The sequence below is a fragment of the Tursiops truncatus genome, chromosome 10, assembly GCF_011762595.2.
Source record: "Tursiops truncatus isolate mTurTru1 chromosome 10, mTurTru1.mat.Y, whole genome shotgun sequence".
Classification (NCBI taxonomy): Eukaryota; Metazoa; Chordata; class Mammalia; order Artiodactyla; family Delphinidae; genus Tursiops; species Tursiops truncatus.
This window is the reverse complement of record NC_047043.1, coordinates 31059720-31086365: the sequence shown is the minus strand read 5'-3', so window position 1 is coordinate 31086365 and position 26646 is coordinate 31059720. Positions and strand designations below refer to the sequence as shown.

At 52.2% G+C, this 26646-nt stretch overlaps 1 protein-coding gene across 3 annotated transcripts in view; it reads left to right on the top strand.

The window, feature by feature from the left end:
* Nucleotides 1–2292, top strand: part of VEGFA (vascular endothelial growth factor A) — a 97142-nt gene extending 94850 nt beyond the window's left edge. For all 3 annotated transcript variants that reach the window (XM_073810689.1, XM_033864163.2, XM_033864167.2), the window contains one exon: nt 360–2292. In XM_073810689.1, the coding sequence (XP_073666790.1) occupies nt 360–381 (22 nt within the window). In that variant the 3' untranslated portion in view covers nt 382–2292. The remainder of the gene's footprint in view (nt 1–359) is intronic.
* Nucleotides 2293–26646: the final 24354 nt, after the last annotated feature.

The window sequence follows — 26646 nt, the reverse complement described above, 5'->3', positions numbered from 1 at the left end:
CACCATAGGGACTGCACTGAAACATCTCCTTCTGCAGGGAGGCTTTGCTGATTAACTTGGTCCAACTTTGCTCACCTATCAGCTCTTAAATGTCAACTAGGGACTGTTCTTTGGGACGTGTTCATTTGTTGCTTGTGATGAGATGTCATTCTGCCTTTGTCTTGTCTCAGCTAGATTGTAATCTCCAGAGGGCAGACTGGGAGCCCCGGACGTAGCTGCCACTCTCCCAGAGGCAGGACTGCGCTTTCTCTGTCCTCTCCCCTGCTGGCCTCGGGCTGCAGGAAGGGGAGGCTGCGGCCTCCCCACCGGGGCTCCTCCCCTGGCCCTAACCCCCAGCCTCTGTTTCCCGTTCTCTGCAGATGTGACAAGCCAAGGCGGTGAGCTGGGTGGGAGGAAGGAGCCTCCCTCAGAGTTTCAGGAACGAGACGTCTCACCAGGAAAGACTGACACAGAATGACCCATAGCCGCTGCCCCCGCACCACCACCACCATCAACAGAACAGTCCTGAATCCAGAAACCTGACATGAAGGAAGAGGAGGCTGTGCGCAGAGCACTTTGGGTCCGGAGCACAAGACTCCGGCAGAAGCATTCCCGGGCGGGTGACCCAGCACGGTCCCTCTTGGAATTGGATCGCCATTTTATTTCTCTTGCTGCTAAATCACCGAGCCCGGAAGATTAGAGAGTTTTATTTCTGGGATTCCTGTAGACACACCCACCCACATACATGCGTTTATATATATATATAAAATATATAAAAATAAATATATATATTTTATATATATATATAAAATATATATATTCTTTTTTTTTAAATTAACATTGCTAATGTTATTGGTGTCTTCACTGGATGTATTTGACTGCTGTGGACTTGAGTTGGGAGGAGAACGCCCCCACCCAGATCCTGACAGGGAAGAGGATGGAAGCAGAGACTCTGGCATCATCTTTTTATCCCTCTTAGGGAAGCCGGGGTCCCCTCACCTGCCTGGGGACGCGCAAGGCCAGGGCACGGGGGCAAATTTGGCCTGCTTTTGGAAACACCGACAAACCCAGCCCTGGCCCCGAGCCTCTATCCCGAGTCAAACGGACAGAAAGACAGGCAACAGGTACAGGGCACGAGGACGCTGGCTCTGACCAGGAGTTTGGGGGAGCCTCGGGACACTGCTGTGCTTTGGAGAACCCCTCCACGTGCTGCACGGGCATTTTGCCCCCAGGGGCACTTGCCTGGAAGATTCAGGAGTCTGGGCAGCCTTCACCTCCTCTCACCCGCTTCCGAGATGCCCAGGAGGCCACTGACATGCCTTGGCGAAGAGAAGAGAGACGTTGGTGGAGGAAGGGCCGCCCAGTGGCAGCTCATCCTCTGAGGGAAGGGCCTCCTGCCTTGGCCCTCTCCCAGCTTCGCTTCCCGGGGCACAGCCCAGGAGGGCCCGATGTCCTCAGACCATTGAAACCACTAGTTCTGTCCCCCCAGGAGACCTGGCTGTGTGTGTGTGAGTGGTTAACCCACCTCCGTCCCCCAACCCGACCCTTCCTGCGGCATAGAGAGACAGGGCAGGGTCCCGGTGCCCACCCTGGAGGCAGAGAAAAGAGAAGTGTTTTATATATGGTAGTTATTTAATATGCCCTTTTAATTAGAAATTAAAACAGTTAATTTAATTAAAGAGTAGGGTTTTTTTCAGTATTCTTGGTTAATATTTAATTTCAACTATTTATGAGATCCATCTCTTGCTGTCTCGCTCTCTCTTATTTGTACTGGTCTTTGTGTATAAAATTCCTGTTTCCAATCTCTCTTGCTCTGATCGGTGACAGTCACCAGCTTGTCCTGAGCAGATATTTAATTTTGCTAACACTCAGTTCTGCCCTCCCCTTTCCCTTGGCTCCCCACCACACATTCCTTTGAAATAAGGTTTCAATATACATCTACATACTATATATATATTTGGTAACTCGTGTTTGTGTATATATATATAATATATATATATATGTTTATGTATATATGATTCTGATAGACATTGCTATTCTGTTTTTTTATATGTAAAAACAAAACAAGAAAAAATAGAGAATTCTACATACTAAATCTCTCTCCTTTTTTAATTTTAATATTTGTTATCATTTATTTATTGGTGCTACTGTTTATCCGTAATAATTGTGGGGGAAAAGATATTAACATCACATCTTTGTCTCTAGTGCAGTTTTTCGAGATATTCCGTAGTACATATTTATTTTTAAACAACAACAAAGAAATACAGATATATCTTAAAAAAAAGCATTTTGTATTAAAGAATTTAATTCTGATCTCAAAGCTCCTCCTGGTTTCTCCTTCTCCATTGAATCTTTGTTCCAGACTTCCTCCTGCCCCTTTCCCTCCTCCCATGGGAAACATGGCATTTGCCTGAGGTCTGGGAAAGGGGTTCCAAGCGTGTAGGATACGGGGTGACCCACCTCATTGTGCCGGGGGCCAGAGTCTTTCCATTCTGGCTGGGCCCGTCCTGGGGGAGCTCGTTCATCTTCTACCATCTGTGGAAGTGGGGGAGGGAGAGACAGCTCCTTAGATAGGAGCCAAGGGCCCTGCAATGAGTAGAGCTGCCTTCAGGAGTCATGTGATCCAGGCAATGTCCCTTGTCAGGGAAGGAACTGGCCATGTCTCTGAGCTTGTTTCCCAGAGGACAGGAAGGGGCTGGGAATGGGAAGGGGGTGCTTGTGTGGGGCCTGTACCCCCAGGGTATAAATTAGTTTTACGTAGTAGTCCTGGAGTTCCTTGAGCCTCTGGAAGGTGGGCCCACGGTTCCACTTGCCCCTGAGGGGACTCCCTGCCCTGCCTTGCTGCGTAGGCCCAGCTCTCCTGCAGGCCCGGGGAAGGTGGAAGCTGTCTGGGTCTTTGGCGTTTTTGAACAGTGCTTCCAAATCCACTTCTCTAGCCTCTTTTATTCCTTCAAACCATATTTATTGGGCCACCAGCCATCGTGCCAGGGCAAGGGATGCCGTTATGAATAAGACACAATTCCACCCCTCAAGGATCTGGTGAGGGTGGGTGAGGAGACACAGAACTATAAATCCACAAATAGAAAAATACATAAATTATGATGGGGGCATTTGATCCAGCTTGGGAGTGGGGATGGATTGCGGGTGGTGGAGTCTGGGAGGTCTGCTCATTATGTTACCCTTAGGCTGCCCCTTAAAGAGTGTGAAGGAGAAGACAACATGGAGGGGCGGGTGGAAGGGTTGAAGCCGACATCCCAGGCAGAAGGGGCAGTGTGAGCGAAGGCATGGAGGGAGGACTCGGGCAGGGAGTGGGTGAGGGGATGAAGGTGGGAGAGAGAGGCAGGAATAGCCCTTGCCTGCCGCACCCATGGTGCCAAGAGCCTATGACCTGGGGATGAGCAGCACGTGAGGGGTTTTAAACAAGGAGCACCTCTGCAGGGAGGTGGTTGTAATCCTCCCGTGGGAGACACCCTGAGGAGGGTAGAGGTGACTTCGGTGGCTGAAAAGGGAGGGCACCCCCCTGCCTCTCCTGGCCACACTGGGTGGGGGGGGACTAGGGAGGCGAGGTTCCTGCCCTCGTGCAGCTTTGGTTCTAGTTAAGTGCTCACTTTCCAGGCGCTTTCCACCTGTGGCTCTTCCGCTGGTTAACACGATCCACAAGACCTGTGAGGTCGGGGCTCTTGTCACCCCAAGTGGATATTTGCCTGAGCCTCCAACTGGCCTTCCAGATTCTTCTCTCTCCTGCATTCTCATCAGCCAGAGTGAGCCTGTTAAAATGTGAGCTGAATCATATTACCTTTTGGCTCAAAACCCTGCAGACTCCGTTTTATTCGGCGAAAGAAGCCAAAGTCCATACAGTGGCCTTAAAAGGCCCTGCACCATCTGTGTTGCCTTGATCTCCCCAACTCAATGACCTCTGACCCCACCTTGACCACTCAGCTCCAGCCACACTGGCTTCTCTGTTCCTCGCGGGTGCGCTCCCACCTCAGGGCCTTTGCACGTGCGGTCCTCTCTTCCTAGAGTCCTCTTCCCCCAGATGTGGCATGCGTGGCTCTCTCACCTTTAAGTTTTGTTACCATCTCAGCAAGGCTGCTTGACTATTGCATTTACAATCAACACCCTGCACTCGGGCTCCTCTGCACTCGGGGTCCTCTTTTCACCATCCTTCTTTTTTTTCCCATAGCACATGCCACCATCTAACATACCCTAGAACAGGTCTGTCCAATAGAACTATGATGTGAATGAACCATGTATGTAGTTTAAAGTGTTCTCTGAGCCAGATGTTGAAAGGTAAAAAGAAACAGGTGACGTTTAATTTAATCATATATTTTACTTAACCCCAGCATATCTAAAATATCGAATCAATATAAAAATGATTAATGAGAGATTTTATGTTTTTCGGTATTAAGTCTTCGAATCTGACGTGTATTTTGCTTTTATCAAACTTCTCAATTGGGAGTAGCAACATGTCAAGTATGCAGTATACATATGAGGCTGGTGCCTACCGTTTTGGACAGTGTTGCTTTAAAATTTACCCCTCCTCTTATTTCCCCCACTACTAGAATGCAAGCAATGTGAGGGCAGAGATTTTTATCTGTTTTGTTCAATGTTGTACATTGTATCTCCAGCTCCTAGAACGTGCCTGGGACATGCTCAATAAACATTTGTTATCTGCCTGACATTGTTGAAACTGAAGCCTGGTGACTGAGGGTTTGTTTTATCCCAAGACTATGGAGGTAGGTGATGGCTGGCACTGGCGGGAGTGGTGGGTAGACAGGCTTTTTGACAGGTGGGGACTTGAGCAGGGCTGGGTGAGGAGAGGGGAACTCAGAGTCGGTGGTGGGGATGAGGGACAGAGAGGCCTCTTCCCCTGTGCCAGGCCCTGTCTCCTCCTTTTAGCCACCCTGGGGACGGGGCTCATTATTTCTACTTGGTAGATGAGGGTCAGAGAGGGTAAATAACTTGCCCGAATCGACTCACAGCCAGTAAAATGGCCAAGCCAGAATTTAAACCAGCTTTCCTGACTCCGATTCCAGTGCTCTTCCCACCTCACCACAGTTGCCCCAGGCTAGGGCAGGACATCAACAACTAAAAATGAATCGTCTAGACTGAATACAAACAGGCAGAAGAAAAATGGGACGGGGGAGGATGTGGTGGTGGCCAGACCCAGGGCTGAAATCCGTATTTCCCCAAGCGTGGCAAGGCAAGAGATGTCTCTAGGGCCTGGGCTCGTCAGTAGAAGATCTGAAACCTAAGATGGAAGAGATTGCAACACGCAGCCTTGGAAGACAGAAACAGTCTTTAAATAGACTCTGGAGAAAAAGAAGGATAAAACGAACATGCTGCATCCCCCAGTTGTATAAGACCTGCTCATACACCCCCTGCAGCCTTCCCAAAGGACCTCTCAAGGCTCAGTGCCAAGCTGTCCCAGCCTTTCTCCCCTCTGTGGGACTCACACCCTCCCCTCTGGTCTGGCCACTGTTTTCCCTGGAGACATAGCGCTCCTTCTCAACTCTGCTCTGCCCAGCCTGAGCCCCTTTCCCCTTTTCCTAAGGGGCAACCTACCCTGGCCACAGCCCCAAAGGCCTTTGTGTACTTCTTCTCCAAGGAAGCTGACAGCCTACCCTTTCCTCCTGTAAGGAGGCTGGGTGGATCCGTACAGAACTTGGTGATTCTGGATCCGTTTCACGTGTTAGTGCCGTTGTGGTGGCCTGGGTCCAAATATGGCTGCCAGCAGCGCTTTCCACCCCTACGTCTGCGTGCTGCAAGAAAAAGAGTCTACTTTTCCTCTGTTGAGTCTGGGCTGGCCTTATGACTTGCTTTGACTAAGAGGATGTGGCAGAACAGATGTTCTGGGACTTTCGGGCCTCGGCCTTGAGGGAGATTGCAGTTTCCATTTTTTCCCTCTTAGCCGGCGGCTGCCATGCTGTAAGGAAGTTCAACTACCCTACTGGAGAGAGAGGCCACGTAGAGAGAAAGAGAGGGGCTCAGCCTGCCCCCAACTGTTCCAACCACCCCAAGCTGAGGCCCCAGACGTGTGAGTGAGGTCATTTTGGATTCTCTAGCCCCAGGTGAGCCACTCTTGCACAACACAAAAAGGAGGCAAGCAATCTCCTGCCCAGATGTACAGGGTTGTGAGTAAATATACGGCTGTTGTTGTTTCAGACTATGATGTTTTGGGGTAGTTGTTACTCACCAATCATATCTGAACCATCTAAATAAATGATCATTTCTTTGGGGCTAGGACCTTTGTCCCTTCCCATTCATAAGTCTTAGCATGATGGTCTCAGCGGGTGGAGGGAGGTTCCAGGAAGGAAGGATATTTATAAAGCAGTCAGAGACCAGCAGCAGTCTGCCTTGGTGGGAAGACTCAGGGCAAGGGCTGACCCAGGCAGGACAAAGTATTGTCGAAATTTCTAGAATGAGGAGAGCCAGTCAGTTTTATTGAAGTCTCACCAAAAGAAAGTGGGCCTCATCTATAGCAGGAGGGAGAGAGGCTAGAGGCTGAGAAGAACTGGCAGAGAGAGAAGCACAAGGGATTTGGAGGAAAGGGCTATGGAATCTTGTCCTCCCCTTCCTTCCTTCCTCCCTCGCAACCTCCAGAATTTATGGACTAGCAGCCATGTGGGCTATGCCCTGGTGCAGAATGGGCTCTCACTTACCGGGGCTGGCTTTAGCCTACAGATGGGGGCCAGACGAGATGACCTCTGGGAGGCCCCACCAGGTTGGCCTCGGAGTTCTTGGGAGGAAGATAATTCAGCTGCATCCACAGGACATTATCCATCAGGACATGGGGAACAGGGGAGGGCAGGGAAGGAATCAGTGAATATTCATAATCTTCCTGGAAAGGGAAAATGCAAGGCAAAGATAGGGCCTGGCTGAGCATCTGCAGAGGAGGAGGTGGGAGTGACTCCAAAGGTGGATGAGCTAGAACCGAGGGGAACAGGGATTCAAAGGAAAAGGACCCGTCAGGCCTAGGGGCCTATAGGAGGAAGGCCGGGCCTGGGTCCCCTCAGGACCAGAGGACCGAGAGCTGAAACAGATTTTCAAAGGTTGCATTTGTCTTTGGGTGGTGAGTCTGTTAGTGAAGAAAGTATAAGTACTACCCTCAGGGAGCTCCCAGTCTGAGGCGGCTGACATGGTCCTTGCTTTCAGGGTGCTTCCTGCCTTCCCAGAGTTTCTCGTTTGAGGGAGGAGAGAGAATCCCGGCCACCAGACATTTCTCTGTTGATTAAGATGGACGCCATTCTCAGGAAGGCGCCCCCTCGCCTTCATTCGGCTGCTGTAGATGTTTGGAATCATGGAATATCGGCGCCTGGTGAGCCCTTTGGGGGCCTGCAAGCTTCCCTCACCTCCCAGTGCACGTTTGCAGTCCCTGCCCGACTTTTCTATGTGTTATGAGCCAAGGGTGGCTGGGCCGTGATGTTTCCCCACGCATCCCCTGCTGCTCCATAGGTCTGGCTCCAAGTGGGGCAGATGCCAGCACGTACCTCCCTCCTGGGGCTCTGCCTGTCTCCTCTGAGAACCCCATTCTATCACCTCCTTGGGCTCCCTGTGGGGATACCGTGTCCCCACTTCCCACCCCATTTGCAGCGGGTGCAGCCATCCGGAGGCCAGAAGTCCCCAGGAGGTGGGGTGATGGCCTTTGAGGCCAGCCCTTAGGGACTTCTCCTCAAACACCCTGCCTGCTGCCTCTGCAGTGCCTGATCTGGGCTGCCCTAAGCCCCACCAGGACTTCTGACAGATCTAGGTTGGAATCCTGGGTCTGCCGCTGGCCAAATTACTTCTCTGGGCCTCAACTTTCTCACCTCCAAAATGGGGACAATCATACCTGCCCTTGAGCTTGAGGGAAGGAAGTGATGTTGACGTGTGAAGGTACCCAGTACAGTGCCTGGTATGTAGGGTGTGCTCACAATGGTCACTATAATTATGTTGTTATTTCTAGTGCCCACGTCAATGCCTTTTTCTTCTCTTACTTTAGTATAATTTGGTTGTTTTTCTCCCTCCTCACTTTTTAATTTTTAAACCAAAATACCATGACTGGGTTTTATACCCATCTTTGCAAGTGTACATCCTTGCTCCCCTGCTGAGGACTCAGGTAAGCCAGGCCCTCAGGAGTGTCCATCGCAGAAGCCCTCCCAGGAGGGCTCCAGGATCTCTGGGGGAAAGGTTTGTGGTACAGGTGGGGTGGGAGCGGGGCTCTGGGATGGGGCAGGGAGAAGAATGCTTTCCCTGGGACTTTGAGAGCTGGGAGCTGCCATCTCCCAGGGAGGCAGCAGGAAGATGGCTTCCGGGGAAATAATTCAGAGAAGGTGTTTGCATATCTGTTTGCTTTTGGCTTCCAGAAGAATCTCCACCCCCACCCCAGGTGTCTCTGCTTCCTTCCCCATGGTTTCCCTCCCAGCTGCTCCATCCTTGCTCCTCTCTGTCCAGCTCGAGAAAGAGAGAGGATGCTGGGCTTGGGTTCAGGGCCTGCTGGGCCCCTGAGGCTGGGAACCGTGGGGAGGCCAGCCCCTGGCAGACACCCTCGCCGCCTCCTCTCACCCGGAGCAAGACGCCAGGTCACAGGTCTCCTTCCGCACGAACCATCCACACAGCTCGCACACTCACAAGTGTGACAGGGGTCACCATTCCCAGTCACGGGGTGGCCGCCTGGTTGGGTAAGGTCTCCTGGGGCTGTGGGACCCAGCTGAGCGATCCGGCTTCTCAGGATGAGCCCCCATGGGGCTGGTGGGAGGGGGGCTGACCTGGCTGGAGTCCCATGACCCTGCGCTCCCCTCCGGGAGCTGCTGACTGTTCAGCAATAATAAACACTTCGCAGCTATTAATAACCTGCTATCTGGCAGCCACAGAAATGATAACACTGGGTCACTTCTGGCCTAGCCTGGCCTGACTGCCTGGGTTCAAATCCCGACGGGTAATTCTGGGTCCCTGATGTCCAAAACCCAAACCCTAAACACAGGCCCAACCCTGACAACTTCTAGACGTGTTTTGGGGCAAAATTACTTTTTTGAGACTTAGTTGTTGTCTATTAAACAGGTACCATGATACCTGAGGCCTGGAGAAATGTGGACGGACTGAGGGCGGTGACTGGCATGTAGCGAGTTCTCCCAAAGGGTCAGCTATTGTCGCTGTTGTGACTGGCCACAGGGTGTAGGAGAAGAGGATTTGGGATCAGACAGAGCTGGGCTGTACTTTTGACATCGATAGTGTTTTCTGGCTCTGTGACCCTGTGCAAGTTGCTTGACCTCTCTGGGCCTCATTGTCGTGGTCTGTCACGTGGGCGTGGTAAAATCTATCTCCCAGGTGTTACTGTGGATTAAATTACGTAATGAATATAAAGTAATTTCTACTTAGGAGGGGCTCAATCAATAGAGTACTTGTTTAATGAATGAATGAGGGGATATTAGTCACGTCACTCTGTCAGTGTCCCCAAGGGCAGGGATGGATTCTCTCTTTTCAGCCTGGGTGCTCCCTGAGGACTGGGGTGCCACTCTGGGCTTGCTTTCTTGAGGCTGATCTATAGTACCCAAAGAAGGCTCAGCAGTTTAGATAGTTTATTCCCTTGGTTGGTGTGGAATGTGGAAACAGCCAGTGTAAAAACCCACAGGGAAATAGAAACAACTTTTCCTTTCCTCCTAGTCATAAGGTGCAGGCAGGGCCTGGGACCCAGCACTTAGCTCCCCTCCTAGGTCTGGGGAAAGGGACGTTTTTGGCCACAAAGGCTATGGGAGCTCAGGGAAAGCCCTCCCGGTGAGGCCAGTGGGACCACCGCAGCCATACCCTTGGCACTGCCTGCCCCCAGTGGCCACGCTGACAGCCACAAGTGTGGGTGGCGTGTTGGGGGGTGCAGGGAGGAAGGAGGGCAGAAGAGACGTGAGGGTGGGGGAGAGAACTTGACTCAGGGCTGGTAAAGCCCTCCCCGCACCCCAGGGCCCATGACTTCAGAGAAACGGCCTCCAGATGCCGGTGATGTGCCAGGCCCGGCCGTTGGCGTTTGCCTAACAGGAAGTTTCCCTGAAGACCGTCTTATCTCGACTGGCCTGGTGGGGCTGCAGAGAAGGGGCAAAGGGAGCTGCTGGCTCTCGCTTGGCCACCACCACATGCCCACCCCAGAGGCTGTCCAGGGCCTTCCCCATCCCAGCCACACTTCCGGGCGCGGGTGCTGGGGGAGAGGCAGCTGCTCGGGCCGGGAGTGTCTGTGGGTTTCGAGGACTGCCTGCTGGAGGCTGACGGGATCCCTTGATCAGTACCGGGTACCTAGAGCCCTGAGTTTCTCCTGCCGTGAGTCCCAGGTGGGCCTCATGGCCCCTGGTCAACCTGATCCGTTGGGTCTGAGGAGGGACAGTCCTGGAGGCGGGTTGCCAGATACAGCAAATGAAAATACAGGTTAAATTTTCACTTTCATTGTTTATCTGAAATTCAGATGTAACTGGGCATCCTATACTTAATCTGGCAGGGCTGCCTGGAGGGAGTGGCTGGCCTTTGCATTCAGGTGATTCCTTCAGGTGCCTCGATGCTTCCCTTCTTCCTCCTCACCCTTCTCGCTGCTTTGCCAGAGAGGTTCCCAGTGTAGACATGGAATTCGGGCCCTCATTCTGGATATGTCCTCAGTCTCTGCCCGCAGCAGAGATAGGGTCTCCCCGCTCAGGTGGGGGCTCCCAGAGGGAGGGGCTTTTTGTCTCCCTCCTCAGACTGGGAGCCTCCCTTTCCCCTCTCCCTCATCGCTGGGACCTTTCTGGAGGCACTGAATTCTGCCCACCGCCACCCACCCTTCAACCCGGCAAGCCCGACCTTTACATAGGCTCAATATGGCCTTGAGCGCTGTGACCTGGGGGAGGTCTAGGGGAGCCTGCTGGTTAGCAAACGTCTATCTCATCTTTTCTGATGGTCTGCCGGCGGGAATCCTGCCTGGCCCCGGCCTTGTTTCTGCAGGCAGCTATCTCAAGAAGTCCCCCAGGCTCTGGAAACTTACAGAGGAAAATCTTCCCTGGGAGCCACCTGAACTCCAGCTGGGGCTCCGTCATTGACCAGCCCGGTGACCTTGGGAAGGCTTTGGTTCCCCTCTGGGCCTCAGTGTCCCCATCTGTGCAATGGCGATGGATCTAGCTTGGTGAGCTTACAGAAGTGTTTTCCAAACTGCAAATTGTCATCTATCAATGGGTCATGAGGTCAGTGGGATGGTTTGCAACCAGCAGGATGCTTTTTCTAAAATATGAAAGAGAACAGGGTAGAAAATATTCAGAGAAGCTTGCACGTAATAAGGCTAAGTACTGTTTCTTGAAACTCTTGGGGTATGTGTGTGTGCATAGGTGTTCAGGGAGTCCCATGAAGGATGTACTTTTTTCACATGGGTTATGGTAAAACAAAAATGTCGGGAAGGCAATTTCTTAGAGGCTGTGGGATGGGCAACTGGAGACCCAGAAGAGGGTGTCCGCTACTTCTCCACCTCATGGATACCAGCCCTGCCAGCAGCCTCCTCTCTGGGGCTCCTTTTTGCTCTCTTAAGTAGAAGCCTCAGCTGGGCCTGGGTCCCCATCCCCAGAGGCCAGGCCTCTCCGGGCCAAGAGCCCTCAGGGGCTAGTCTGGTTCCTCTGCCACTCAGACAGGAGACAGTGCTGGGATCTGCAGCCTGGTGGTGCCCCGCCTGCCTGGCTCCTGTCTCTGCCCCACAGTAACACTGGGTTGGGAAACTGAAGCTCTGGCCAAGTGGAGAAACACTGCTCCCTCCCTAACTTTCCCAACTGCCCTCCACCCTGCGAGGCCTAGTGCTCATTAACTCCTTCCTGGGGGTGGGAGAGGTGGCCGTCAGCAGGAGTTGCAGGGTCTGGGTGCGTGGACACCACAGATAGAGGGTGAGGAGCTAGGGACCCCATGCTGTGTGACCTGGAAAATCCCTGGCTTTCTGAAACTCTGCCCTGTCTTTCCTCTGGGGAATGCGATCTAGGTGTGACCCACATTCCTGGGATGATTTGAGGTAAAACAGGTGGAAGATGCAAAAGACCTGGTAGATCGCTCTTCAGATTTGCTACATCACTGCTCATCTCTGTTCCTGTGGGAGCTGTCACCCTGGGATCCAGGTCACGTATCGTAAAACCGGCAGAAAGGGGAACTGGCTCTGGTGTTGGGTCAGGATCACGCAAGAAGGGGAAGATTTGGTTTGGAAAAAAAAAGTGGAACCAAAAGCTCTTGACCTATGGGGCTCTCAACTGAGGGGCAGACACAGCCTTACTTTCTTCAGGGAGCCCCGGTCTGAGGGGAGGCGCGGCCCCGCCCTCGGGGAGCCTCCGATCTGAGGGGAGGCGCGGCCCCGCCCTCAGGGAGCCCCGGTCTGAGGGGGAGCCCTGTGAAAGGCTCCTTCCCAGGCCTGGGGATGGCGGCTGCAGAGGGGCTCTGGAGGCCGTCAGCCAGCTTGTTCGGGAAGAGTCTGCCAGGGCATTACCATCCCTTCCCTTGCTTGCCTGTAGCCTTAGGTGTGGTGGGATCTGGAAGGTACCAGGAAGGAGTCCCCCCCTTAGCGGTGGCCACCATCACCCTCCCAGCTCTCCCTTTGCTGGCTGACCACAGGTCTGAAATCACTTCATGAAAGTCCCTTCTTAGATTACAGACTGGAAGAGATCTTGGAGATCGGGGAGTTCCAGAATCAGAGGAGGCAACTGAGGCCTAGAAAGGGGAGGAATCCTTCCTGAGTTCACCTAGGGAGTAACAGCAGAGCCCAAGTCCCAGGCCCAGGCTCTGAGCCAGAGGGAGGCTCTGGGGCATGTGGGGCCACCCAGCATGAGTGTGTGAGTGTGTGTGTGTGTGTGTGTGTGTGTGTATGCGCGCGCGCGTGTGTGTGTGCGCGTGTGTGTCTGTGTGTGTGAACTGGGGAGGGATCTGGTAGGAGCCACTCTGGGTCCTCTGTGAGCAGAGGTGTGTTCACACTGTGTCCTCTGCCTGTGGTCTGGCCCTTCCTGTATCTCCGAACAGGGTGGAGGGAGGGGGAGGGACAGGCCTGGACCAGGGATACCAGACAGGTCTTACCATCCCCATGCCAAGTCCACTTGGCCCAGACCTCTTGAGACCAAGAGCAGAGGGCAATGAGTTACAGATGACTCAGGTGCTGGAGGCCACAGCCACGCGTGGCACGTGACAACCAAGAAGAGCCGGGCCTGTTCTCAGACAGACAGATGACCCAGGAGGCTGACACTGCGAGTCCCCTTTCCTAGACGACAGAAGGCTCTCATTCAGGCCTTGAACCCAGGCCCCTGTGCTGGGGATGACAAGAGGGCCAATTGGCTTTCTTTTCCTCCTGAGCCTTTAACCCACTGGCTGGCCATGTTCCTCCAGTGGGGTGGGAGCAGAGCTGGGCAGAGCCATTCCTGTTCTCCCAGAACTGCGGGGTTAGCGTCACTCTCAATGGGAAAGAGTTTTCCCAGCCACTTGGAGCCGGTGTCCGGCAGTGCGCCTCCCTGCCGGGCCCTTAGATCACGATGTCTGCCCATGACAGCCCTCCCTTCTTTGTCTGAGACAGGGAGTGCCAAGGACTGGCTTCTTGAGCCCAAGGCCTGGGCTGCAGGATGAGACAGTCTGGGGTGTGGACAGTGTCCTGGGTTTGACTCTTACTATGTGACCTAGAGCTGCACAATTTTTTCTCGGGGCCTCCTTCTCACCCTCTGTACCATGAGGGGTTGTGTTTGAAAGCTTGGTGGTTCCTCTTAGCTTCTGCCCTGTCAGGGCTTGAAGGCTGGACTGAGGCCAGGGCCCAAAAGATGCCCCCCCCCGCATGCTTGAGGTGGGGGCCTGGGGAGGGGCTGGCTGAGGCTGGGGAGTCCTGGCCGGGCAGGCGCATGCCCCAGGGTCCCTGTGCACCCGAGACACCCTGATGATTACAGGGTGAGCGGCCAGCACCAGACACTGTAATCTGCTGCCCTCCCTTCTGCCAAGGGCCTGCTGCAGGCTTTCCTTCTGCTTTTTACAACTGTCTTCTAAGAACTGTGGGAAGGAAGAGGCCCTTATCTCCTTGGGGTGAAGCTGAAAACAAAAAGAGGTGAGGGGAAGGAGGGTCAGCAACGGGATGGGAGAGGAGAGGGAGGGAGGGAAAGAGGATGAGGGAGGGGTAGTTGGACCACAGAAGGCTTTTCCCTGGTTGACAGACTGAGGAAGAGGAGGGGATAGAAGGGTGGGCGTGTCCATGCTCTACCCTTCAGCCCCCAGCTTAGATGCTGCTCCTCAGAGAGAACTCCCTGACCTCATTAGGTAATAAATAAATAAATAAATAGCACACACACACCCGCCCCAATCACTGTCTGTCAATCACACCATTTAATGTGGAAAGTGTGAGTCAAACCCCTGCAATGGCTCTTCATTTTCCTCAGAGTAAAAACCAAATTCCTCACCATGGCCTTCAAGGTGCTACAGGATCCCTTTCCAGTCTGGTTTCCTCCCTGGCCCCACCTTCAGCTCCTCTCCTCCTCACTGCTTTAACCCCACTGGCCTCCTTGCTGTTCTTCAAACATATCAGGCCTGCTCCTTGCCCAGGACCTTGCACAGCTTTTCTCCTCTGCCTGGAATAGTCTTTCTCCAGATATCTGCAGGACTCCCTACCTCACATTCTTCAAGTTTTTGCTCAGACATCACCTTCTCACGGAGGCCTACCCTGAGTGTCTTATTTAAAAGGGCAACATGCTTCCCACACCCTCATCTCTCTTACCCTACTCTCTTTCTTCTAAGCACAACCACTTTCTAATTTTCTCACATTATAAAATGGTATTTATTCGTTAGGTGCCTTGTCTATTGTCTCTCTCCCCCGCTAGGGTTTAAGTTCCACAAGGACAGTTATCTTTGTTTTGATCGCTGCTATATCTTAAGTTTCTGGAACAGCACCCAAAACATCATAGGTGTTCAATTTATCGGGTGAGTGAACAGCACCCATCCCTGTTGGAGAGATTTTGTCTTTCTCCATCTCGACTACTTACCTACTCCCCATGCCCCCACGCATTGGTGCCCTCCCAGCACGTGCTTGGCAAAGAATAGGCACTTGGTAAATATTTGTCAGCTCGATGGAAGGGACCTGAGGCAGAGCCTAGGGAGAGTGAGAGGCAGGGCCAGAAGCAGGCTCATAAAGGGGGGATTCTGGAGGAAGAGAGTGGTAGGGGGTTCACTGGTCGCTTCAAGACCCCTTAAGATCCCCCATCCTGAGTAGGGGATGTGTTCTTCCAGGCTTGTCTCTCACACACACACTCTCCAGGGTCATCACACACCAGCGTACAGAGCAGAAGGGAAAGGAGGGCTGGAAACCCTACATCTAGGTGGATGGTGGTGGCAGCAGGCTTAACCCCTGGGGGCTTTCTAGAGGAGGTGGCCTGGTGCTAGACCAGCCAGGAGGGAAGACATATGACAGCTTCATCAGAAGGAAAGAAGGACCACATGGAGGAGGGACTGGGATGGGGGAGAAAGACGAAGGATGTGGCCGAGGTCAGCAGAGGCCCAGGAGAGAGGCCGGGATGAGCCTGGGCCTGAGACTGTGGCTGGGTAAGACTGTGGGTTTGGGGTTCAGTGGGGCCTTGCGGGATACACAGTTGGAAGAGGCTGAGTTTCCCAACTAGAATCCCTGGAGGAAGGAATTTGCTGGGTCTTTCTCTGGGGTTTGCAGTGATAGGCACAGGGGCAGTGGTCAGTGGAACCCTGAAGTCCGGGAGGCTTCCACTGGGAGCTCTGGCTGCAGGGTCCATGCCCACGTTTCCCTCAGAACGTGGTACACAGAGTGTGGTTTTGTATATGATTCCAGCTGATACTTTTTTTTCCAATAAAAAGGAACTCTTATTTAAAAAAAAAAGTCACAATCCAATGTCACTGTTCCCGTAATATGAAGATGGGATGAGAGAGTGAGCAAGAGTTAAAGGACCACAAACGCTGGGCACGAGCCTCCCTGCCAGCCCCGCTGTCCCTGACCACTCTCCTTTGGCCCCAGGGGAGAAGCCTGGCCGTCTGCCTCACTGTGTGGAAAACCCAGAAGGAAAGGAATTTTGAAATTCTACTCATGATTGATACATTTCTGGACATTTTTGGCCATTGTCAGAGCCCGGCCTCTGCTTCCCCATCTGTCACAACCTCCTTTGAATCCTTTAAAAGGCTCTATCTTTTGTTGTCATGTGGACACACTGTTATAAAGCACATTCAAACGGGACAGGTTTTTTTCTGAATTTTTGAATTTTATTGACTTTTTATACAGCAGTTGCTTATTAGCTATTTTATACATATTAGTGTATATATGTTAATCCCAATCTCCCAATTCATCCCACCACCGCCACCCCACCTGCCACTTTCCCTCCTTGGTGTCCATACGTTTGTTCTCTACGTCTGCGAACATGACAGGTTTTGTGAGCAAAGGACATTGAGCTTTTTCCCAGGTCTACAGCTCATAACTCTTGGTTCCCTTGGAACGTCTTTCTGTACCTGTAAATGGTGTCTCCATCACTGCCATTGCCCAGGCCTGAAGCCTGGCATTCATATTTGATCAGCGCTTTTGCTTTATCTCCCACATCCAAATCCATCAGCAACCCTGGGGCCTGTTCTACTTCAAAAATATTTCCATCCCTTGCTCCCCCTTTCCCACCATCTGGCCTGGGCTCCATGGCTTTCTTGGTCCCCCTCCAGCCCCTCCGATTCTTGTCCCTCCCAGCAGCCAAGATGAGCTTTGACACCACACACATGGCATCATGCTGTCTCTGCTTAAACTCTCCCTGTGCACCATAAAGTCTATCCTCCTCATCTGCCTCCTGACAACCTCCCCGAGAGGGCCCCTCACCCCCTGCACACACTGACCTCTCTGTTCCTGAACATATCAGATTCATGTCTGCCTTAGGGACTTTGCTCTTGCTGTTCCTTCCTTCTGGAACATTCTGGTTCCACACCTTTGGTTGGATGCCTTCTCCTCACCTTTCGGGACTCAGATCAATGTCACCTCCTCCAAGATGCCTTCCTTGAACACCTCTCCCCCCACAATGTGAATTACATTGCTGAGCTGTTCAACTCTCACTGTATTTACTTTCTCTATAGCATTTATCTCTAGTTGAATTAATTTGATGTGTTTACTTGTTTATCATCTTTGTCCCTCTCTAGGATTCCAGGAAAACAGGAACCTTGTCCAGGTGATTTACCGCTGTACGTTCATGTCTAGTGCTTGGGGTCCAATACATATTTGTCGAATGGATGAATGCTCCAACTCTGCCTTTGCTGAACTGCTAGAGATTTTGCAAGCTCTCTTACACAATCAGGAGCCTGGTAACCTGTTTGCACTCTCATTCCAAGGATTTTAGGCCTGCTTGGCCAATCAAGTCACAACTCATCAATTCTTGGCTGCCCCACCCCTGCCAGCAGGGCACAGAACCCAGAGTAGGTCCTTGACGCCTGCCTGTGGGACTGAGTTGGTTAAGGCAGCCTGGACCCTGTACCGATTATCTGGGTGACTTCAAGCAAGTGGGTATACATTTTGTTGTCTGTAGTCCTCACTGGAGAGATAAAGAGGTTTGCACAGATGGTCTCTAAGATTCGGCTTGAATTTCAAGGACCAGAATTGACCAGTTCAGGAGGTTTTAGTGGATTGAGAGGGGATGAGTGGGTTGGGGTAAGGGACGTGGTGATGAGCGATTTGGAGGGGCGCTCAGGCAGGACTTTCTTCCCAGGGCCTTGAGGATCAGCTTTGGGGGACCCTTGGGTGAGGTTTGCTCCCCAAAGTTCAGGATTTGCCCCTTGTCATTTCCTGCTTCCCTGGGGACTGTGACAGCCTCTCTTTTTCTGCTCTGTAGTAGAGCAAGGATCTCCAATCTGGGGCAATGAATCCCCTGTAACTACCTGCACAGAGTTGGGGGTATGTCGATGAATGCCTTTTGGGGAGAGAAAGTCCTTGCTTTCGTTGCTTTCTCTAAGGAACATGTGCCCCTAAAGTTTAGGAACCCATGTTTAGAAGGCCAGGCTGAACTAAGAAGATGAATCATAGGAGAAAGAGGGGGAGGGGAGAATACCCAGTCCTTCCATTTTTTCAGGTCTTTTCTGGACCTCAGTTTCTTCATCAGTCACATTAGAAGTTTGGGTGAACTCTAGTTACATCCAGCCTTTAGAACAATAATGCCTAATGTTATTTCACATACTTTCTCTCATTTACTCTTTCCAAAAGCCCTGGGAAGGGGTTTCCTGTCAGCATCCCCATTTTCCGGATGATAAAACCAAGGTTTGGTGAGGTTTGGTAACTTGCCCAAGGTCACACAGCCTGTGAGGGTCAGAGTGGGCCCCAGATCTGGCTGCTGGCTGAGAAATGTCAGGGCTTTCTGGCACTGCCCAGGAGGGTTGCATACGGTAAGCTCTCTAGGGTTCCCACTGGCCAGTCTGGGCCAAGGGGAGTGAAGAGAGGGGAGAAGAGGAGGCGGTGGTCATGCCCGGGGAGGGGGGGAATCCTCAGCTCCTTCCAGTGAGTCCAGAGGGCCTCCTGGAGAAAGTGGGGCTTAGGGGAACTGAGCTGTGGAGTGGGGAAAGGGAGGAATGCCCGGGCAGCCAAAAGCATCCTTTCTGGTGGGTTCTCAGGTATTTATGGCCTCTTTGGATGTCTGGAATGCAGGTGTGGGTTTGCTATCGGACTTTGGGCTCTGCTGCAGGCCTGAGGCTGGGGAGACTTTTCGGAATGTGCCCCTTGCCTTCCAGAGCCACCTTTGACCTCACCTGCTGTTTACCACCCTCTTCCTCCCCCTCTGTCCCCCTTGGCAGCCTGAGCCAGTGCCAGGAAATTGTTGGTCAAAGGTGGGGTCGCCAAGAACCTGGAGAAGCAGGAGGTCCTCATTAACCTCATTTACCTGCCAGGTACCTGTTGCCTTACGAGGTTCCTCCTGCCCCTTCTCATTACCTGCGTCTCCTGCTCCCTTTGAAGCTCAGATCCACTGGTGGGGATTTCTTCACAGTTGACCTTCCCAAGAGGCTCCCCCTTCCTCCAGTTTCGGGTACATGGTCTCTATATCTCAGGTCACATCTCAGACTGTGTGGTCATCTGAGTTTAGATGCCAGCTTCCCAATGAGGCTGTAAGCTCCTTGAGGTGAGGGCTATGCTCATTTGCTATTATATCATCAGGGCCTCGCTATTAACTATGTCTGTTTCAATGGTTGGATGAATGGATGAATGAGACTCATGTCCTGGGTCTGTACGGTAGTTCCAAACTCACTTCCTCTGGGAAGCCTCCTGGGATTGCTTCCACCCTGTTCTATCACCCTCCCATTCCTACCTTTGGTCTATCTATCCCATCCTGCCTTCTCCTTGCTGTTGCTCTCAGATTATTTCAGAGGGGTGCATTCGACCACAAGTGAGCTCTGCAAAGGCAGAGACCATGTCTTTGGATTCTCCCATCTGGCCCCTAATGGATGTTCACCAACTAACTGGCCTGTAGAATCTGGGCCAAAGTCGGGCCAGGAAGCTCAGATTATTTCTCAAGCTCACCTAGCTTTTCGATGAAAGAGCTTGGGCCCAGCCTGGCCCAACCTGCACATCATCACTCCGATCTGGGGCTCCCCCTGCATGCAGTGCCTATATTTTAAAGCCATTGACACTTATTCATTTATTCACTCAAAAGATATTTGCCCAGGGCCTTTGATGTGCCAGGCGCTGGGCTTACTCTGGCTCTCAGAGTCAGAGGTGATACAGTTCCCGGCCTCAAGGAGGTACAAAGCATTCACGGAGGTGAGATATTTACCGGAGCAAGTGCCTCAGCGTTGGGGCCGAATGCTGGGGCTGTCAGAGAAAGTTTCCCTGAAGAAGTCTGAAAGATTCTTACACAGCCATACATCTGGTGTAAGCCATTTAAGAGAGCTTTTGCCCATCTTGTTTAGCCCAAGATATGCCTGTGACCCACCTGTGGTCCTGGTTCACAGGGAAGAGGAGGGTGGAGGCCATCCCCTGCATCAGCACCACCTGCTCCATCATCGCCACCCGACGGCTGCAGAGCCACGGCCACTGGCTGGCAATGAGAAGGCCCAACGCCTGCAGGCAGACACACTGGGCTCAGAGATGGGCAGAGACACTCCCGAGGCCCCTGATGGCTCAGGGCAGAGCTGGGTCCAGAACCCAAGGGTCCTGGCTCCTCCCCCATAGATCACCACCTGCCCTTGTCTTCGCTAGGCCGGTGCCTTTGCAGGGTCGGCACCTTGGGCTCTGGGCTGGGTGCTGGGCACAGATGGGTGGCCCTTACCAGGGCTCCCCTTCTCGCACAGTGACAGATGGACATCAAAAGGGTGGTCCAGGCTGAGACACCTATTGGAAGAAGGTGGGATATGAACCAAGCCTCACAATTCGGGCAGAGGGATGCCCATCTCCAAGAGTATGAGTCCTGGAGACCCGAGTGCACAGCCTGGCTCCATTATTCACTGGCAGGGCAAGCTTATCAGGGGGAGAGAGAGGGAAAGGGAAAGGGGCCAGGAAAAGCCGCTCTCCAGGCTGGACTGCCCGGCTGTGGGCCTGCCTGGGCAGGCTGCACGTAGCTCCCAGGCCTTGTTTTCTACAGCCGCCTCAGGGCACAAAGTCCAGTGGGGTGATTTTGTCATCTCTTCCCAGGGCAGCCTTAAAGGGCCAGCACTTCTCCCTGAGGTTAATGATTACCTGTTGGGTCACCAACAGACCCAGATGTGTGGGGTTGAGTAGGAGGTGGGGACCGAGGGGTGGCCCAGGGCGGGGCTAAGAAGAGACCCAAAGAGGAAGGCGATGGCTCCCTTGAATGCCTCCTCTTGGGGCTGCTTCCTCTCCTGGCTGGCCATGGGCCATGAGGAGGGACCTGGGTCTTTAAGGGCAAACAGCCCAGGGAACTTGTGAGCCCCAAAGGGAGGGTAAAGTCCAGGGTGCTGCCCCTCGGCACTGACAGGAGAGCAATTTTTGGGGAGAGGAAAACACATGCCGGGCTTGGGATTCCCATAGGTGGGAGGGGGCTCCTAGCCAAACCGAAGGGAGGGGCATGTCTGGGACCTAGGAGGTCAGGCCTTAGCCGGGCAGGCCCCTGGTCCCCTCACCCTCACCCGCAGACACTTGAAGGTGCCCCAGCATCGCCCAGTCCTGACCCAGCAACACCCTAAGTCCTTCCGTTCTCATCTCTGTTCCACCCCACCCCCCAGCCTTGGGAAGCAGCGTACAAGTAATAATAATGATAACTTCATGGGGCCCTGGGGACAGTATATAGATTCACCTGTATTCCTTACAACAATCCCGTGAGAAGGGTACGAATGCCACCCCCTGTTTTTACCAGAGTAGAAAACGAAAACTAGAAAGCTTAAGATAGCACAGAGAGCAAGGAGCAGAGTGGGGCTTGACCCCTGGCCTGGGTTGTGTCAACGTTCCATGCTTTTTGCCACTGTGGGTGATGGGCTGTGGCCCTGCTATTTCCTCGCCAGGCTGGCTCAGCCAGGCTTCCGGAAGGCTTTCGAGATTTACCCATCCAGCTCATGTCTCTCCTTCTTGTCCTCCCCGGGGGGGCAGGGGGGGAACCCTGCGCTCAGCCTGGCTGGATCCTCCTGTCACTGCCTTGGGCTCCATGGCTGCAAGTGACTGTGGCCTCCTTGCAGCCCCGGGGGCTCCCCAGGGGCAGGGGCAGGGGCTCTGAGGGGCTTGTAGAGTAAGACAGGCCTGGAGGAGGCAGAGGGATGGACAAGAAGACCCTCACAGGAAAGCCCTCTGTGGAAAGGCCTGTCCCTGCCTCTGGGAAGGCTCTGTCTCAAGCTCGCGCTCCTGGCCTACATTTATTCACAGAGTTCTTCAGGAATGCTTTCTCCAGGTGTATAAATCTAATGCCTTCCGCTAGATCCCCGGCTGTGGCTTTCAACGGTTGTCCCCTGTCTCAAATACAGCAAGCTGCCTGTTTATCCTTTCCCAAGCCCTTTGCACATGCGATCTCCTATGGGTTCAGCAGAGCAGGTTTTTTTCAATCCCATTAGACAGATGAGGAAACAGCCCTCGAGCGAGTAAGTGACAGGACATAATGAGGTTTGGTGGCAGAGGCCAGCTCTGCCCTCACCCACACCCAGGTTTCCCTCTTGCTGCTTTTTCCGTGGCCTCTCTCCTGTCCATGCCTCGGGCAGACTTTCTTACCTCGGACTGGCTGGCACTGCAGTTATGGTTTGCCTCTAGTTCTTTTACTTAATTATTTTTATTGTGGTAAGATACACGTACATAAAATTTACTGTCTTAACCATTTTAAAGTGTACAGTTCAGTGGTATGAAGAACATTCATATTGCTGCCCAACTATCACCCCCATCTATCTATAGAACTTTTCATCTGTTCCAACTGAAACTCAGGACCCTATGAACGACTCTCCATTACCCCTTCCCCAGCCCCTGGCAACTACCATTCTACTTTCTATCTCTATGATTTTTACTATGCTGAATACCTCAAGTAAGTAGAATCATACAGCGTTTGTCTTTTTGTGACTAGCTTATTTCACTTAATAAAATGTCCTCAAGGTGTATCCCTGTTGTAGCATATGTTAGAACTTCCTTTCGTTTTAAGGCTGAATAATATTCCATTGTATGTATAGACCACATTTTGAGGAACCGCCAAACTGCTTTCCACAGCAGCTACACCATATTACATTCTCACCAACGGTGCACGAAATTTCCAGTTTCTCCACATCCTCCCCAACACTTACGATCTGGGGTTTTTGGATAGCAGCCATCCTAATGGGTATGAGGTGGTATCTTATTGTAGTTTTGATCTGTGTTTCTCTAATGATCTGTGATGTTGAGCACTTTTTCATGTGCTTATTGGCCATTTGTATATCTTCTTTGAAGAAATATCTGTTCAAGTCCTTCGCTCATTTTTTAATTGCGTTGTTTGTTTTTGTTGTTGTTGTTGAGTTTTGGGAGTTCTGTATATATATTCTGGGTATTAATCCCTTCTCAGATATATGACTTGCAGATATTTTCTCCCATTCTGTGGGTCACCTTTTTACTCTGTTGATAGTATCTTTTGATACACAAAGGATTTTAAACTTCCACGAATGCCGGTAGTTCTTGCTGCTGTCATTGTGGTTCCTTCACACGGGGTTCCAGAGTGGCCCATATCTACGCTGCCTCTAGACCTGTCTTCCCACATTGATGCTCTGTTTACCTGGCTGACCTCACCCAGGGACAGAGAGTTCCCCGGGGCCAGACTCCAGCCTGGTTGAGGGCTGCATTCCCAGCACCAGCACGAGGCCTGGCACATAGCAGGTGCTGTGTGTGTTTGGTGATTGGGTGAAGATGACCTAAGTGTGATGACAGATGATTCAGGCTGGGGTGGGGTTGGGAAAGATGAGGGGCCCCAGTACTATGGGGAAATGGGCACAAGACAGCCTGCTACTGCCAACAGGAGGAGGAGAGCAAGACGGCGAGGAGCACAGACTCTGGAGCCAGGGTGCCCAGTTCGAATCCTGTGCAGCCTTGGGCAAGTTACTTAACCCTTCTATGTTTCAGTTTCTTTGCCATCTTTTTTTTTTTTTTTTTTCTTTGTGGTATGCGGGCCTCTCACTGTCGTGGCCTCTCCCGTTGCGGAGCACAGGCTCCCGACGCGCAGGCTCAGCGGCCATGGCTCACGGGCCTAGCCGCTCCGCGGCATGTGGGATCTTCCCAGACCGGGGCACGAACCCGTGTCCCCTGCATCGGCAGGTGGACTCTCAACCACTGCGCCACCAGGGAAGCCCCTCTTTGCCATCTTTGAAATGGGAGTAAAAATAGTATCTAGTTTAGAAGACTGGTTATGAGAGTCATATGATGTGTAAAAACCCTGAGAATAGCGCTTAGCCTATCATACACATTATATAGGTGCTGGATGTTCTTATTACTTCACTATAGTCTCAGTTCTTTGAGGGCAGAGAACACACTCCCTACATCACTGTGGCCCCAGCACCTCGCACAGTGCCCGATGCAGAGCTGTTGCTCGTATAGTATTTATTAACTGAATTAAATTGTCTTTTGTCAACCAGGCAGTCCTTCCTTACTCCGACCTTAGTTTCTCCTGCTGCATCTTCCTGACACTTTTGGTCCTGTTCTCCATTGTCCTGCTGTACAGCTGGGTCTTGGTCTCCTGTCACTCTGGAAAGGACCCCTAGGAAGGAAAACTACTGGTTCTCAGTACTTCCTAAAGGGGAGCCTGGGGCTGGGCTGGCACAGGGGCTGGGTGGGATAGGTGACAGTTCAGGAGAGTGGGAGCTGGAAGAGGGCTGCTTCTCCCCATTTTCTTTCTCCTCTGTATCCCCTGCCCCAAGTCCTGGAATCAGAGTCTCAGGGCTGTTCTATTCCCATGGAAGGGCGTGAACCATTCTGTGCCTGCTCTCCTTATGGCTTCCCAGCTGCCTGGTTCTCTCTTGGAACCAGGGAATCAGAGAGAAGACGTTCTGAAAGGGTGTTGGTCTTGTCTCCTTCCAGAGACTCTAAGAGGTGACTCTTGTGGTCATCTCCTTGGCACTGTTGTTACTTCCAGAGGCACCTGGGAGCCAAGCCCTAGCGCGAGGGTGGAGGGACATCCCTGATGATTCCCCAGTGGCAATCGGACAGGCTTCTCTGTGGGCTGCCCCACTGCCGTCTCTTCACTGGGCCCTGCTGTCACGGCCAGCTGAGCCCCAGGGTGCCAGGCCCACTTGGACCTGGGCAGTCAGCTGTGCCCTCTGCCCAGGGATCAGCCCTCCCTGGGCTCCTGATGTCCCGAATCCCCTGACGTCACCTCAGATCCTGTGACTTGCCCTGACCCACTCAGGAGGGACCTTGTCCCTGAAGACTTTGGCCTTTCCTCTGATGCTCGCGAGCAGTGTGGCTGGTGGGTCAGGTGCCAGTGGACGATGGGGAGGCTTGGAGACTGGCTTGGGCCCTGCCTGGGTGACTCTGGGTGTAAGAGCAGTGAGTCACAACTTTCAGGCAATGGTGAGGAGAGAAGGCAGGTCATGGGCACCGGGTATGTGAGGGCGTGGAGCCTGGGTTCACACCCCAGATGTTCCCATTTTCCGAGAAGCCTGGTGGCTGACCTGCATCTCCATGTGAGTGGGATGGGCTTGTGTAGGAGTGTGTGGTTTGTAAGTGTGTGTGCAGGGACGTGAGGACGGGGATGGTGTTAAGTGTGGGTAGAGTGTGTGCTCATGGGTGCCTGTGTCTTGAGTGGGGTGGTCTGTGTTGGGAACGGGACTGGTATTGATGCTGGGCTTGGGGGCTGAGCAGAGGTCAGTGTAGAGAGTGACCACAAAATTACAAGGTACCTTGATCTCTCTTCATTTTAATTTAACCTCAGCCTCTGCCTGGGAGTCGGGTTTCTGGGTAACTGTTGGGAATGGGGGTAGAATTTAGGGCCTCCCGTTGCCACCCCAGCTGCTGATGAGCATCTGAATGATGATGACTTAGGAGGGGGCGAGATTTATCACCCTTGGTAATCACACCTCCAGCAGGCAGGGCTGGCTTTTGGGGGCTGGTCTCTGTGTGTTTATGACTGTCAGTTTGTGTGTGTGTGTGTGTTGTTTCAAGTCTGGTGTATCTTTGTGTATGTACCTGTGTGAGCCTGTGTCCTGTAACGGGCTCTGTATCTCAGTTTTTAGGAATGTGTGTTCATGTGTGTATAGCCATGAGCAGTGCCATTGTATTTTATTTTATCTTTTGATTGAGGGAACATGCTGGAGTCATATACTTTCCAAATTACACAAACAAAAAACATTCTAGAACTAAATTTTAACAGTCCCTGTTATACATATGTATACATGTATGTATCATATATTTGATATAGATCAAAATAAATGCCTTATTGAAACAATTGTCTTAAACAATTAAAAATGTAAATCATGTCTTCTAATCATTTATTTCTTCTAATAATAAAATGAATTGTATTTTGATTAGATGCTTTTATTACCACCAACTGAAAATAGTATTTAATTGTATATTATCTTTCTCTCCCACTAGAATATAATCTTGAGGAGGGCAGGGATTTTGTCTGTCTTGCTTGCTGTTGTATTCCCAGTTTCTAGAACTGTGCCTGGCATGTAGAAGGTACCGAATAAATAAGTTTTGTATAAGTGAAAGGGAAAGCGTTACTGAGAAAATGGCATTTAAGAGGCCTGAAGGGCGAGGAGCCACTTACCAGGCCAAGAAGGGGTCAGGACTGTTCTAGGTGGCGGGCACAGTATGTTCAAAGGTCCTGAGACAGGCGGGGCAGAGTGCATTCTGAGGAGCTGACAGGTGGCTTGCACAGTTGGAATGCTCTGAGTGCATGCATGTGTGTGTGTGTGTGTGTGTGTGTGTGTGTGTGTGTGTAGGGCTTTTTCAGCCATTTGAAGGAATTTGAAAAGTTGTTGAAGAGTTTTAAGCAAAGGAGTGACATGATCGGATGTGTGGGATTTTTTTTTTTTTTTTTTTTTTTTTTTGCGGTACGCGGTCCTCTCACTGTCGTGTCCTCTCCCGTTGCGGAGCACAGGCTCCGGACGCGCAGGCTCAGCAGCCATGGCTCACGGGCCCAACCGCTCCGCGGCACGTGGGATCTTCCCGGACCAGGACACGAACCTGTGTCCCTTGCATCGGCAGGCGGACTCTCAACCACTGTGCCACCGGGGAAGCCCCGGATTTGTGTTTTTAAAACATCCCTCATTGCTGGAGGAGGCTGGACTCTGGGTTGGGATGAGAGGTCAAGCAGCAGGAATAGGTAGGGACCTGGT